The sequence below is a fragment of the Quercus lobata genome, chromosome 5, assembly GCF_001633185.2.
Source record: "Quercus lobata isolate SW786 chromosome 5, ValleyOak3.0 Primary Assembly, whole genome shotgun sequence".
Classification (NCBI taxonomy): Eukaryota; Viridiplantae; Streptophyta; class Magnoliopsida; order Fagales; family Fagaceae; genus Quercus; species Quercus lobata.
In genome coordinates this window covers 27,118,022-27,130,953 of record NC_044908.1, presented here as the reverse complement: position 1 = coordinate 27,130,953, position 12,932 = coordinate 27,118,022, and the positions used below count along the sequence as shown (strand labels likewise).

General features: G+C 33.6%; 1 protein-coding gene across 2 annotated transcripts; it reads right to left on the bottom strand.

The window, feature by feature from the left end:
* Positions 1-5,399: 5,399 nt before the first annotated feature.
* LOC115991714 lies at positions 5,400-12,622 on the bottom strand. Of its 2 annotated transcripts, XM_031115577.1 has the most exons (8): positions 11,949-12,622; positions 10,071-10,378; positions 9,008-9,742; positions 8,162-8,290; positions 6,667-6,870; positions 6,375-6,575; positions 5,811-5,963; positions 5,400-5,565 (listed from the first exon to the last, which is right to left on the bottom strand). In XM_031115577.1, exons 1-7 carry the CDS (start codon positions 12,211-12,213, stop codon positions 5,841-5,843), a joined length of 1,965 nt encoding a protein of 654 aa, XP_030971437.1. In that variant the 5' UTR covers positions 12,214-12,622; the 3' UTR covers positions 5,400-5,565; positions 5,811-5,840. The 2 variants fall into 2 exon arrangements, with proteins under 2 accessions (XP_030971437.1, XP_030971436.1); XM_031115576.1 differs by having other exon boundaries at positions 5,431-5,963.
* Positions 12,623-12,932: the final 310 nt, after the last annotated feature.

Genomic DNA, 12,932 nt, shown 5'->3' with positions numbered 1-12,932 from the left:
AAAAAATTTGTGAAATCTTTTTACTCTATATTGTTCTTTTGTTTTAGTAAAATAACATCATGGTTTGAAAAAGGAAAAAGAAAAAAGAAAGAAAAAATGATGTCTCTTACAATGATTATTGTGAATAATAATGGGAAAAAAATCAAATTATTGTTGAGATGGTGTGTTTTGATTGATTTCTTTTTCTTTTATTTTTTTAATAAAGGTGTCCAGAATTCTCTAAACTAAAGGTTAAGAGTTTTGGACTCATGAAGGCCTTAGAAATGACTTGGCCAACTTTAGGGTTTAATTGAAACTTATTGTATTTTTCAAGTATATAAACAGGTCAATATATACCTAATTATTTATTTTTAAAAGTTAAAACTGACCATAAATTACAAATAAAAATAATTTTCATACTCTAGTAAATTTTTTTCTTTACAAAATTAAATTTCTTTTAATAATTGGCCAAAATTAAAAATGAACATTCACGATTTTAAACATAGATACAAACTATATATATCTTCTAATTATTATTATTATTATTATTATTATTATTATTATTCTTTAAGTGCACCTTAGGGTAAGTAGGAATTAAATGCTAATTATATAAATAAATAAGGTAGGTTAATGAGTTTTCTTAAGGCATTTGTTAATTGGCTATTCTAAAAATGTTTTGATACTGTTTTATGAAAAATATTAAAAAAAAAACCGTTAAAAAATCAATAACTTTTTTCTTTTCCTATAAAAAATTTCTAAAACTATTTCTTAAATCAATACCTCTAAGACATTTGTTAACTTTTTCCAAATAAATTTAGCAAACGAAGTGTTAAATACTTGTCCAACATTTTTCTATATACTCAATGTCATTTAATCACATGATCATCGGATAGTTTTGATATATACTTTAAGTAATCTATTCCCATTTGAAAGGAAGTCATATCCACTCTAATGAAATATTTGAAATCATGCAAATCTTTCTTCTTCCTCATCATTTATGCATGTTAATTTCATAATTATGAAACTAACAAAATTTTTTTTTTTTTTTTTGAGAATTGAAACAAACAAAAATTGGTTGTTTGCAGTCACAGCCTTTTGTTTATCATGTAACACCTCCTTTAGCTATTATGGAGTTCTTAAACTTTGATGACTCTACTGCTTTTTTTTTTTTTTTTGATAGGGACTCTACTGCTTTAGTAACTCGTTATCATTGGGGAAGTTATATTAATAATAAATATGATATGACCCATATTTATTATAAAAAATAAAAATAAAAATTATGAGTTATGATCCATATTTATGCTAAAATGATATTTAGGTTATGTTTGGATTGGGCTGAAAACCCATATCTGTGTTTGCGTTTTTCCTTTTTTTTTTTTTTTCACGCGTTTGTGAGACTTGTGGCTACTGTTCATGCACTGTTCAATAAACAGTAGCTGCAAAGTTTGACTTTTCTTATTTTTTTCAGCCAATCAGTACACATTGTGTACTGTTTATGGACCCACAAATTTTACTTTTCAGTAATTTTTTCATTAAAAATAGGTCCCATGATATTATTCACACATTTAAAAATTATTTTACTACAGTATTTTTCAGTTTTCAATTTCAATTTTTAGTTTTCAGTTTATCCAAACAAACCTTTACATGCAAAGGTGGGTTGTTTTCAGTCAGAATGGGAGAGTGAGTGCACGTCCTTTTGGTGCAAATGGTGGAGGGTTTAGTCTGAGTTCGAATGTACGATAGAGAGATAATGAATAAGGATGCACCGCCATGTGGTTGTATTTAGTGTTCATTTAGAGCGTGGCTTACACAGGTTCATCATTAAAAGATTGTGATTTGAAGATCTGCAAGTGTCTTTTCATTTATTGCGAACGTCTTGTGGTTTCTTCAATGAGATTTTTTTTTTCAAGAAATCCTTTTTGTTATCTCACCCCTAGAAAAGAAAAAAGTGATTATTAATACCCTTAAGTCTATAGTCTAGGACCCCAATATTTTGTACAACCTTCTTTCGTAAAAATATCATTTTGTGATTTGAAGATCTGCAAGTGTCCTTCCACCTGTTTCTTAAAATAAATAAAAAAAATTGTATTTTCCTTTTTTTTTTTTTTATAACCAATTGTATTTTCCATTTATTGCGAACGTTTATGGTTCACTAAGATTTTTTTTTTTTTTTTTTTTCTAAAAAAATCCTTTTTCCTATCCCACCCCTAGAAAGGAGGAAAGTGATTATTAAGGGCATTTGCAATAATAAAGTTAAAAAGTTATAATACTATTTTAACTTCACCAATATACCAAAAAAGCCTTGCAGCAGTAAAGGTAAAGTCATAATTTTTAGCTAATTCGCTACGGTACACATCTATAGATTGATGTGCACTGTAGCACACATCTAAAAAAAAAAAAAAAAATTATTCAACCTCCTATTAAAATAATTCAACTTCCTTTATTTTTTTTTTCATTTCTTTTATTCTATCTCACCGTGCTCTTTCTTATCAGTTCTCTCATCAAGCTCTCATCACTTTCATCTGTTAAGCTCTCATCTCTCTCATCTCCTAGCCCACGCCGTCGCCATCCCACGTCGTTTGTCAAGCTCTCATCTCTCTCATCAAGCTCTTATCTCTTTTATCTCCCAACCCACGCCGTCGCAGTCCCAGCCGTCCCAGCCCACACCTCAGCCCACGCCGTCCCCGCCGATCCACTTTAGGTCAGTGCTCTCTCTTCTTTTGTAGTGAATTTTTTTGGCTTAATTTTTCTGGGTTTAGTGTTATTTTGTGGTGAAAAATGGTGTTGTCGCTATGTTGTTTTGGGCAAATGGTGTTATTTTTTTGTTGTTTTTGCTGGGTATAACATCTGAATGGATGAATGTATTGGGAATTTTCTGTTTGCAAGAATTTTTGTCAAGCTCTCATCTCTCTCATCAAGCTCTTATCTCTTTTATCTCCCAACCCACGCCGTCGCAGTCCCAGCCGTCCCAGCCCACACCTCAGCCCACGCCGTCCCCGCCGATCCACTTTAGGTCAGTGCTCTCTCTTCTTTTGTAGTGAATTTTTTTGGCTTAATTTTTCTGGGTTTAGTGTTATTTTGTGGTGAAAAATGGTGTTGTCGCTATGTTGTTTTGGGCAAATGGTGTTATTTTTTTGTTGTTTTTGCTGGGTATAACATCTGAATGGATGAATGTATTGGGAATTTTCTGTTTGCAAGAATTTTTGGCGGCGGCGGCGGTGGCGGTGGCGGTTGAAGTGGTTGTGATTGTTGTTTATTGTATAGGATATATTATTTTATTGTGGTGTTTATATTATTTTATTGTGTTAAAAGCTAAAATAGATCCACTGCTACAGCATGTATGTTGGTAAAATAGATAAAGTAACTTTTGGTGGAGCTAAAAAGCTAAATTTTTAACTTCACTGCTGTGGATGCTCAAATGCTAAAAATACAAAGATAGGATTAGGATGCTATCTAGTTCAACGCATTTTCACATTTGGGTTAACTATAACTTTGTTTGGTTTGAAAGGAAGAAAAGGGAAAGGAAGAGAAATTAAATCTATGTATATTAAAGATTAGATTGTTTATAAGACCACCAATATTCTAATGTCCTTTTGTTCAATGCTAATTGAATTATTAATGCACACAACACATTAAATCACTTTGTATTTTAAGAGAAGTGCAATTTGTTTCCCTTTTCTCTTTCAAGAAAGCTTTTCGTAATTAAGGGTTTTGGGGAAAAAAAAAAATTACCTCAAGTTCAATGCTTTAATGTACTAAATTCATCATCATGATGACATATGACCACTTTTGACAATTTTCACCAACATGACAAATTCAATGTGTTGGAATAAAGTACTGGATCTAATCTTTACTTCTGGAAAAGTGATGCTATTTCAATTACTTTTAAGTTGTAATCTTGTAAAAAAGATTGATTTCAAGATGAGCACTTTTTTATTTTTTAAATTACTCCTCTTGAAATCAGTCTATTTAAGACCAATTTTAAGTTTTTTCTTTCTCTAATCTTTATTTCAACTTTATTTATTTTATTGAATTTTTAGTGAAAATGCTTGAAATTTCAAACCTTCTTATATAATTTTTTAAATTACTCAACTTGAAATCTGTTTATATAGATCCAATTTCAAGTTTTCTCTCTTCTTTTTTAATTGTTATTTCAAAAATTTCTTACTGTTTTATATATATCAATGAAAAGCTTGAAATTGGGGAGACCATTTCGCGATTTTTTTTCATTGTCTTTAATCTTCATTCAATTTAATAATAATAATAATAATAATAATCATGTTTTATTTTTCAATAAAAGAGCAATTATATTTCAAAAAAAAAAAAAATGTTACAGCAAGTTATTACAGAAACCACTTCACAAATCTTGTTGGGATAACCAACACCCCAAAAAAAGAATTTCTAAGGCTTGCAAGAGAAATGCCCCAAGAGCAGCACAATGCTCCGTTCAAAACAGAATTGCAGAAATAGCCCCTGCTTTCCTCCCTATTTATAATTATAACTTCCCATTTGATAGTTCTAATAATAGACTCTCCAGACCTTTTTTTTCTTTTTTTCTTTTCCTAAGATAGTTACAATATATTGTTAATCTTGCAACTCAAACTATTTCTTCTTAGAGCCCCAAACACTTGTGTACGGAGAGGTGCCAATTAAGTTACAACCTACAAGGCTCTTCACAACCTCTACAGACTTGATACTGCCTTCATGAGTCACACTATTTACATGGGTTGGGAAAAAACCCACAAAGTTTTATCTAGTTTTATTGATTCAATTACATAAGTGGTCTAATTACCACTTAGTAAACAATTAGACCGGCTTGGATACTTGTTCACTAGGTTATCAATTCGATTGGCTGGGCTAAAATGGGTTTATTTAATTGCTACACAAAACTTAAAACAATTTTTTTTGAAGAACCTAGCTTTAACTTTCAAATTTGAACATGTGATCTGCTAGTTTATTCATTCAGTAATTGTCTTACGAAATGTCAAAACTAAGGAATAAATAACTAGTAAAGGTTTGGATTCAATCACCAATAGAAAAATGACATGTGTCCCGTCATGTGCAATGCATATGACTCACTTGATTGGTTGGATTAAGTGAGTCGTGCAATGACAAGATCAAACGTCATCTTCCTATTGATAATTTGAGCCAAACTTGGTCCCTACTAGGCCTGAACTGGCTCAGCCAACCTTGTGAACTCTAAGCCTATGGTTAAAACCATACTCATTTTCAAGGTGACCAAACCAGCTTCAGCTCAATTTACCACCACCTTCATTGCAATCCCAACGCCATATTTGCTCCTACACCATCTCTTTTATGGAAATATGCCACTTCTTCCCAGTTAGCCGATTCTGAATTCTAGTCCTATATATAACTAAAGCCAATTGTTGGGTTTCGAGGACAAAGGAATCCAGCATGCATTGGAAAAACCAAAAATAATTGAAGAGTGAATTTTTTGGGACAAAAACCATGCCCAATTGCATGAGTTCCCATTTGATAGTTGATACATGTACAAATATATGCTATTTTCCACTCCTTTAGTAGAAAATAACTATCTCTTTTAGCAAGTATTTTTGAAATGAAAACCTGGAAAAGAAAAAAAAAAAAAAAAAAAAAAAAAAAAAAATGAAAAACACAAGTGAGAGAGCTTTACAACCCTGGAGAATAAGGATTAGTGCAAGGCTCCAAACTAGCAAATCAAAAATGCCCAAAAGAAAGAGATGGCATTTGTCTCTTTCTATTGAGTAAATTGATTGAAAGAAAAGAAAACGATTAGAGAGAGAGAGACAAAAAAAAAAGGGGTAAAGCAAAACAAAAGGAAACTCCCCTACCCTATTTATAAGTTAAACAAATGAATCCCCCTATTGGTTTTGCAACTCTGGATTAAATAAATGTCTGCTTATGAAGGGTAATATAGCTGCAAGTAATGCCTTGGGGCACTCCTCATGTGGAAGATGGCCACATCCAGATATAGCAACTATTCTCTGCATCGCAAAATAAATCATGGTAAAGATTAGATCAATTAGAGTAGAGAGGAAATTACTTTTTCATATCCTATCCTTGCGAAATAATATTTATAGTATTTTCTAAGAAGCAAGGACTCTATTTCAATGTTTTTTCTCCAAGAGAACCAGAAAAGAGAAGGGTTTTTTGCTTAGGATTTTTGGGATGGAACCAAGGTTTTTTCTCCATGTGTAACAACATTGAGAGACTAAAAGAGACAGGAATGAATGTCTCTTAACTGCCTGGATTTTCCACACAATCATCAAGCATTTGCTACCACAATGGGAATTGATACAACAAGATTTATCATCCCCACTCCCATGTAACATTACCTCAATAAGACTTTACTATTAGTAAGTAATAGAAAAAGGAAATCGTAGAACAATACTTACAGAATTTACAAATTTTGAAGACATGGCTTGAGAAGAGTTAAGAGAAACAAGGGCATCTTCAGCTCCGGTAATAATCAACATCGGCATGTCTTCAACTGCTTTTACTAATGATTCTGCATTTTGTGGGGAAAGGACCATCTCAGATGACAATCTACCTATCTCATGGAGTGCTTCATCCCAACCTTCTACATATAGGGGCGCCTGATTGCATTACACAACAGTGATCCAACTGACTGTTAACATACTGATATATTTATAAAACTGTCTATGATTTAAGGAGGTGCAGGTGTACCTTATAAAGCCTTAGAGTCTCTGTTGTTAGCTTGGAAGCGTCATACCATGCACGGCGATTTATCACTTGAGTGATTTCTGTTCGCAGTAGAGGACGAACCAAGTGCTTTTTCCCAAGTGAAGTATGCAGAAGAATCCTTGCAAAGGCTGGAACCACTTCTCTTGACAAACTAACACTTAGCAATACTACTCCTCGAATTGCAAACTGAATGATGCATATAAACAAATAAGGTGAAAATTTTAGAATTTGTTGGAAACATTTGCATAAAATGACTGAACAAAAAGTTATTTATACAACTTTTCTGACTCTTAGACATTATGTTAGAATTAGTTTGATTCTATAAATTGTTAATTAGCTTATATCAGAAATTCAAGAACCCAAAAGCTGAGTAGCACTCTCAACATAATAGTGCAAATAAAATTCATGGATGAGTAAGGGACGAAATAGCACTCTTATCCTTTGTTTGGGAAAGGTTGCAGGCTGAATTTTAGTGCATCAAAGAATTCCTTGTTTGGCTTGAGCAAGTGAAGAAATTTCAAATATCTATTGGAAAATTTTGGCAGAAATTCAAGAACTTCCATCTACCGATGCTTTATTTCCAAAATCCTCCCAATAAAATGCACACACCTTGTGCTAAACCTGCCCAAAAAATGCCATTTACATAGAACACCATCACCATTATCTGCCGACCATCATATGTCCAATAACATCAAACAGCACTAGCAAAGTGAACATTGCCAACTAGAGCCATGCCTCCAGACAAAATGTCCATTACAATTATTACAAAGTCCTCTCTCCACTTTCATTCTGCTTAAGAGTCGTCAAAGAATGTGCTCAACAAAGGATGCAAATTTATAGTCCCAAGAGCCTAGATTATTGATCTAGTTTCCATCTTGATTTCTCAAATCTTATAATAGAATTTCCAGAAAATGGAATTTCAATCCTGAGAGATTGAGAAAAATGGAAACTTCCTTCAAATGGAGTTTCACCCAATTTAATTGGAAGAAGTCTCTAGAGAACTAGCATCGACCAAAAAACCCAGTTGTTTCGTTGATACCCAACAAGCAAATAATTATATTTAAATACCAATGCTAAAAGGAATGAAAGCCAGTACAGTGGTATTCCATGGATCAGACTACAGAGAGAAAGATTGTGAAGCTCAAGATCATAACTGGCTATGGTCAAATCCATTTAATCATTTACTTGTAAAGTCGGATGGAATTTTTGGTGATTTAGATGAATGAGATTTTTTTATTTATGCTAAACAATAATTACTAGACAGGATTTACATTTTCAATTCTCCATGAAAATATTAATTACTTCATCCAAACCCAAACACAGTGTTAAGGTATTTGTATTTTGACATTTTAGATCTCACACCAAATGATATGATCCTTTTTCTGCCTGAAAGGTGAAATTAAAATATTCGTTTTTTCCCCTTTTCCTTTGGCGTGTAAAGATTTAATCAGCATAGAAAAAGAAGATGGTTACTCACGTTGTAAGAATTCATTGATGTTTGAACCCTTTGTGCAGCCCTTAAAGCAAGTAGGCCTCCATCATCATGACCAACAAGAATTACCGAAGTAAACCCCATATCTGAGCAGAAAGAAAGAAGCAAGTCTACCTGAAACATCAGATAAAATATTCAGACCTAAGTCTAAATTTGTTCCAGACATAAAGGGTGAAGATAATGAGTACATAAAATGAGTGGGAGAGAGACCCAAAAAAAAAAAAAAAAAAAAAAGAGCAACCACAACAGAATCATGAGATCAACAAATGTGGTAATGCCCCCAGTACATGTTAAATGTGCTTTGGATTTACAAATGGATCACTCAGTTTGTCACACTTGATGCTGCATTTGGCAGCAGAAATTGTGCTTTGGATTTCAAACTGGATTCCTATCTAAAACCATGAAGTGAGGACTCCAACTTCAATCTAAGTCCAATTCCAAAACTCCAAATATATTGACAAATCAAGTATTAGGGACATTTAATTTCACTTCCCATCCTTCCATACAAGACTCTTAATATCTCTTCACCTTCCCAACAAGAGAGATAGATTCAATTTTGTTGAGAATTAAAAGAGAGATACACATGAGTGGGGGATCTTCTCCATTTCCTTTGAAATGTAGATAGTCCATTTCACAATTAAGATGTTACCCTAGATCTAACAAAGTACAAAATGCCATATCATTTAAAATTGTAATTGACGTGGCACTGGATGCACTTTTAAATTATATTTAATCTGAACCATAAGATAAATCCATTTCAAATGGAGAGGATCATTTTCCAGGTAATTTATAGGAATATGATTATAACAATCAAATCTTAGTCCCAATTACCTGAGTATCAAGTTTATAAGGATTAGGCAATTCTTTTTCCTCCCAATCTTCCCGACGCATTCTTGAAGTTAATCCCCAACCAGGACGATCAAAAGCAGCAACAGTACAACCCACTTGCCGAGCTAGCACCCCCATCACATGCCTCCATGAAAAGACTCCACCCCCAAATCCATGCACCAGAACAACACCGAACAAGCAATTTGCCTCCAAGTCCCTCTCTAAAGTCCCAGAGTTCAATTTACCAACTTCACCCTGCTCACCAGCATCATCTAAGCTCAAGACAGGGATTTCTTCAGGAAGAACAGGAGGAGTTGTGGAACCATCCAATAACGGAGCATATAGTGAAGAGCTGTGAAATTGATTGCTATAGCTCCGGTGCATTTGATATTGGTTTTTTGACAACACACTTAACGCATGCCTCTCAAATTTTGGCCTTCCCACAGCCTTTTTTGGGGAGCTGCAACTAGGACTGGGTTCAAGAAAGACAGTGGAGGACAATGAACGAGGTGAAGAACCAGGAAAGCTGAGCTTGTAATGGAGAGTAAGCCCTCGACATGTTATGAATAAACTGTCAATGTCGGCAAGTAAACTGACGTGGAGTTCCCCTTCAGCACGAGGTGACCCTAAAGGCTTTCGCCTCATTTCACTGTCACTTTTTGGGGTTTTTCCTCCACAAGGAGTGGGAGATCGTGGGACCTTCTGGAAGCCAGACAAAACACTTTTGCATGAAAGGACCTGTTAATTTAATTGAAAGAGTAGTCAGTAAAAACAGTAGAAAATGACCATATAAATCCATATAGTGCTACCAAAGAACTGACAACAATTAAGTGAATATAGTTGCATAACCAAGTTTTATAAGATCAAGAACATGCACCAACTTCAAGGTCTAATTGGAATAAAAACATCCTCATGTAATTGAAAAGAACACATTCAGTCTTAATCAAATAGGCATTGATAACATTTATCTCAAAAAAAACAACATTTACAAGCATCTTACTTTTCAATAAGCAAACATGTATTTCAAAATTTGCAAAAGCACAGGACAAAAACTATGCAAACTTACAGTATCTGCATCAACTCGGTGAAACAAGAGCTTTCTCCGTGCTCTGCAGCTCGTTCTATATGCAACAACAGTATGGCCTAGAGCAAAGACTACAGATGAGAGAAACAAGACAGGCATTCCCCATGACTTCTTCAAATGGAGCTTCTGCCTTGAGAGGGAATATGAAGCTTCAGCCTCAATTTGAGAATTTACAGTGAAAACACAAGCCTTAACTGAAAGAAGAAGAATTGAGAGAAATGAACACAAGGTCACAGTTCCAAGGTATGGACCGTGTGAGAGAGCAGGGGCATCACACATTGAATAAACACCTGTAGTCAAAAGACATTGGATCAGATTCAGCAAATACTTGAAATTGAAAATAACCAAGCCCAGATGATAAATTTTGAATATGGTATGAGGTCCATCAATTTCTGTAACATTCTGCCTACAAAATTCTAAAGAAATCTTCAATGGAACACCTTGGTAAAATCACATGGATAAAATTAAAGAGTAATGCTACATATACAATATTTTTTTACAATATTTTTACAAACCCAAAACAGAATATCACTTTTTTACTTTCCCAATAATTCCTCACCATATAAGCCAGTTTGTAAAATAGTTTTGTGGTTTTAGCATTTTCCAAAATTGAATAACGGCACCAGAAAAAATCAGGTTTCACAAACATTAAATTCTCTTTCATAATGTGAATGGAATCATACACCATATTATTTTGAATTTAAAAGAATAGCAAAAAGAAGAAAGAATACTAAAAATTCAGCGCAACAAAGTGGGAGTTCGTATTTCTTAGGTTCCACATGCAATGGAGAGAACTTGATTCCTATTTTTTTCCCTAAAAACAGAGCATCCACACTTTCTAGATTTCAACTCATAAAAGCAGTTGCCCACCATAAAAGAACGAAACTTGTACTGTAAGCTACAAAAAATGGAATCTTATAATTTCAGATTTTACAACCTCAAAATTTTCATTGTTTAGGAACTATAATAAGAATAAAAAGCTCCAGCTAGCTGAGCAAAATACAGCAAGTTTTAGATTCATAAAGGACTTTACTTTTTAAGCTTCTTAGTAATCAAAACAACGATGAAAACAAAATATTTAAAAATAAATAAATAAATAAACTTGTACAGACTGTAATCTCCTTTATCTAAACGTAAAATTCAAATATAGAAAATGAAGAAGATTAACGAAATTAATAAGTATTTTCCATAAAAGCATAGAAGTTATTAAGGGGAAAAAAACAATTAACAGTGATAAAAGCAGTTATATCTCACTGTAAATTAATTTTTGCCTTATTGTTGGATCAAACACCAGCTAAAAAAAAGGTTGTTTACAGAAGTCTGTTTTTTCCTGTACTTTCTCAGCAACCAAACATAGGTTGCAATTCATCCAAAAAAAAAAAACAAAAATCTTTAAATAAACATAATTTTACGAGGACAAAAACATATTCATAAAATATAGTTTTGAATTTTGATTCCTTGAAGAATCGGCAAGTAGAAGATCAAAATGTATTCAAAAGCAACAAAATTTTAAAATTTAAATTACAAAAAAAATAAATTAAAATTCGAAGAAAAGATACAAGACCACAAAAATCCGTACAATTTTCCATTTGAAAAAAAAAAATTCAATATATTTTAAATTTTGATTTCTCGAAGAATTAGCAATAAGAAGATGCCAATCCTTCAAAAACAACTAAAAATAAACAAAAGCTAAAAGCCAAAAATAAATAAATAAAAATCAGGAACCAGAAAATATAAAACTTAAACCAAAAAAAAATCAAAATCAAAAGCGTTAAAATCAATATTGCTTTGAATTTTGATTCCTTAAGGAACCAGCGAAACGAAGATTCCAATTCAAGAGCGAAAAATCAGAGAACATACAGATAATGATGAGAGATCTAACAACGGAGACGAGAGGAATATCGGTCAAGGAGCTTTTGAAAGCGTATCGTTGCAAATGCTCTTTGAGACCGTAGCATCCGATGCAGGTGAAGCTGGAGATGAGTACGAACGGCACGAGCACATCGCCAATGGCGACGAGCAAAGGCAGCGACGACACAAGCAGCGACACCACCATCGCCACCATGAAAAACAACGTCCGCGCGATCCTCCTTAATCTCTCTCCGACAGGGCCTCCCTTCGCCATATTTTCCAATCAACCAATCAATCCAACGGTTCTCGATCAATCAATGAATGTACGTTATTGGATTGAATTTTGTTAGTTTTTTTCAAATTCAATGCACGAGTTTCTCGCTCTATATCTCTCTGTCTCTCTCTCCGCGTGAGGGTTTTTATGTGGGAGTTGATGATGATGAAACCACCGGAGATGGTGGCGGAGGAGGCTCCTCGGGCATTTCTGTGATATTTCCGGTAGGGGGGTAAAATAGTAATCTCTCACTCAAAGCTTCATGGAGAGGCTAGGGTTTGAGAGAGCGAGAGAGCCGAGAGGAGAGGAGCTTTGAAATCAAAAAAATTTCAAAGGCCCTTTGCTTTGTTGCTGTTGGGAAGGTATTTGAATTCGCTTCCTTTTCTCTCTCTCTCTCTCTCTCTCTCTCTCTCTCTGTTTTTTGTGTTTTCTTTATTTATTTATTTTATTTATATTTGCTTAGTTTTCATCGCGTAAACAAAAAAAAGGTGGAATTGGCAGAGGGGGAAAATCCATTGCTAATCAGAATAATGTATGTATCTGACACCACTTGATTATTTTAGTTGCAAACCTGTCCGCCTTTTTTTTCTTGACAGAACTACCCTTTTATTACGGGATAACACTATTATTAATTATTTCTGTCTTCGCAATTCACCAAATTACCCTTCCTCTTTTCTCTCTCTGTCAAATTTTTTTTTTATTTTTTTATATAGCTTTAT

Bases quoted from the DNA above. Each gene is read 5' to 3' on its own strand.
- LOC115991714 (XM_031115577.1), bottom strand. From the start codon at position 12,213: ATGGCGAAGGGAGGCCCTGTCGGAGAGAGATTAAGGAGGATCGCGCGG. The intron at 8,291-9,007 runs GTAATTGGGACT...CTGATGTTTCAG, and splicing joins CTTATAAACTTGATACTCAG to GTAGACTTGCTTCTTTCTTT. The intron at 6,576-6,666 runs GTACACCTGCAC...TAATGCAATCAG, and splicing joins AGACTCTAAGGCTTTATAAG to GCGCCCCTATATGTAGAAGG.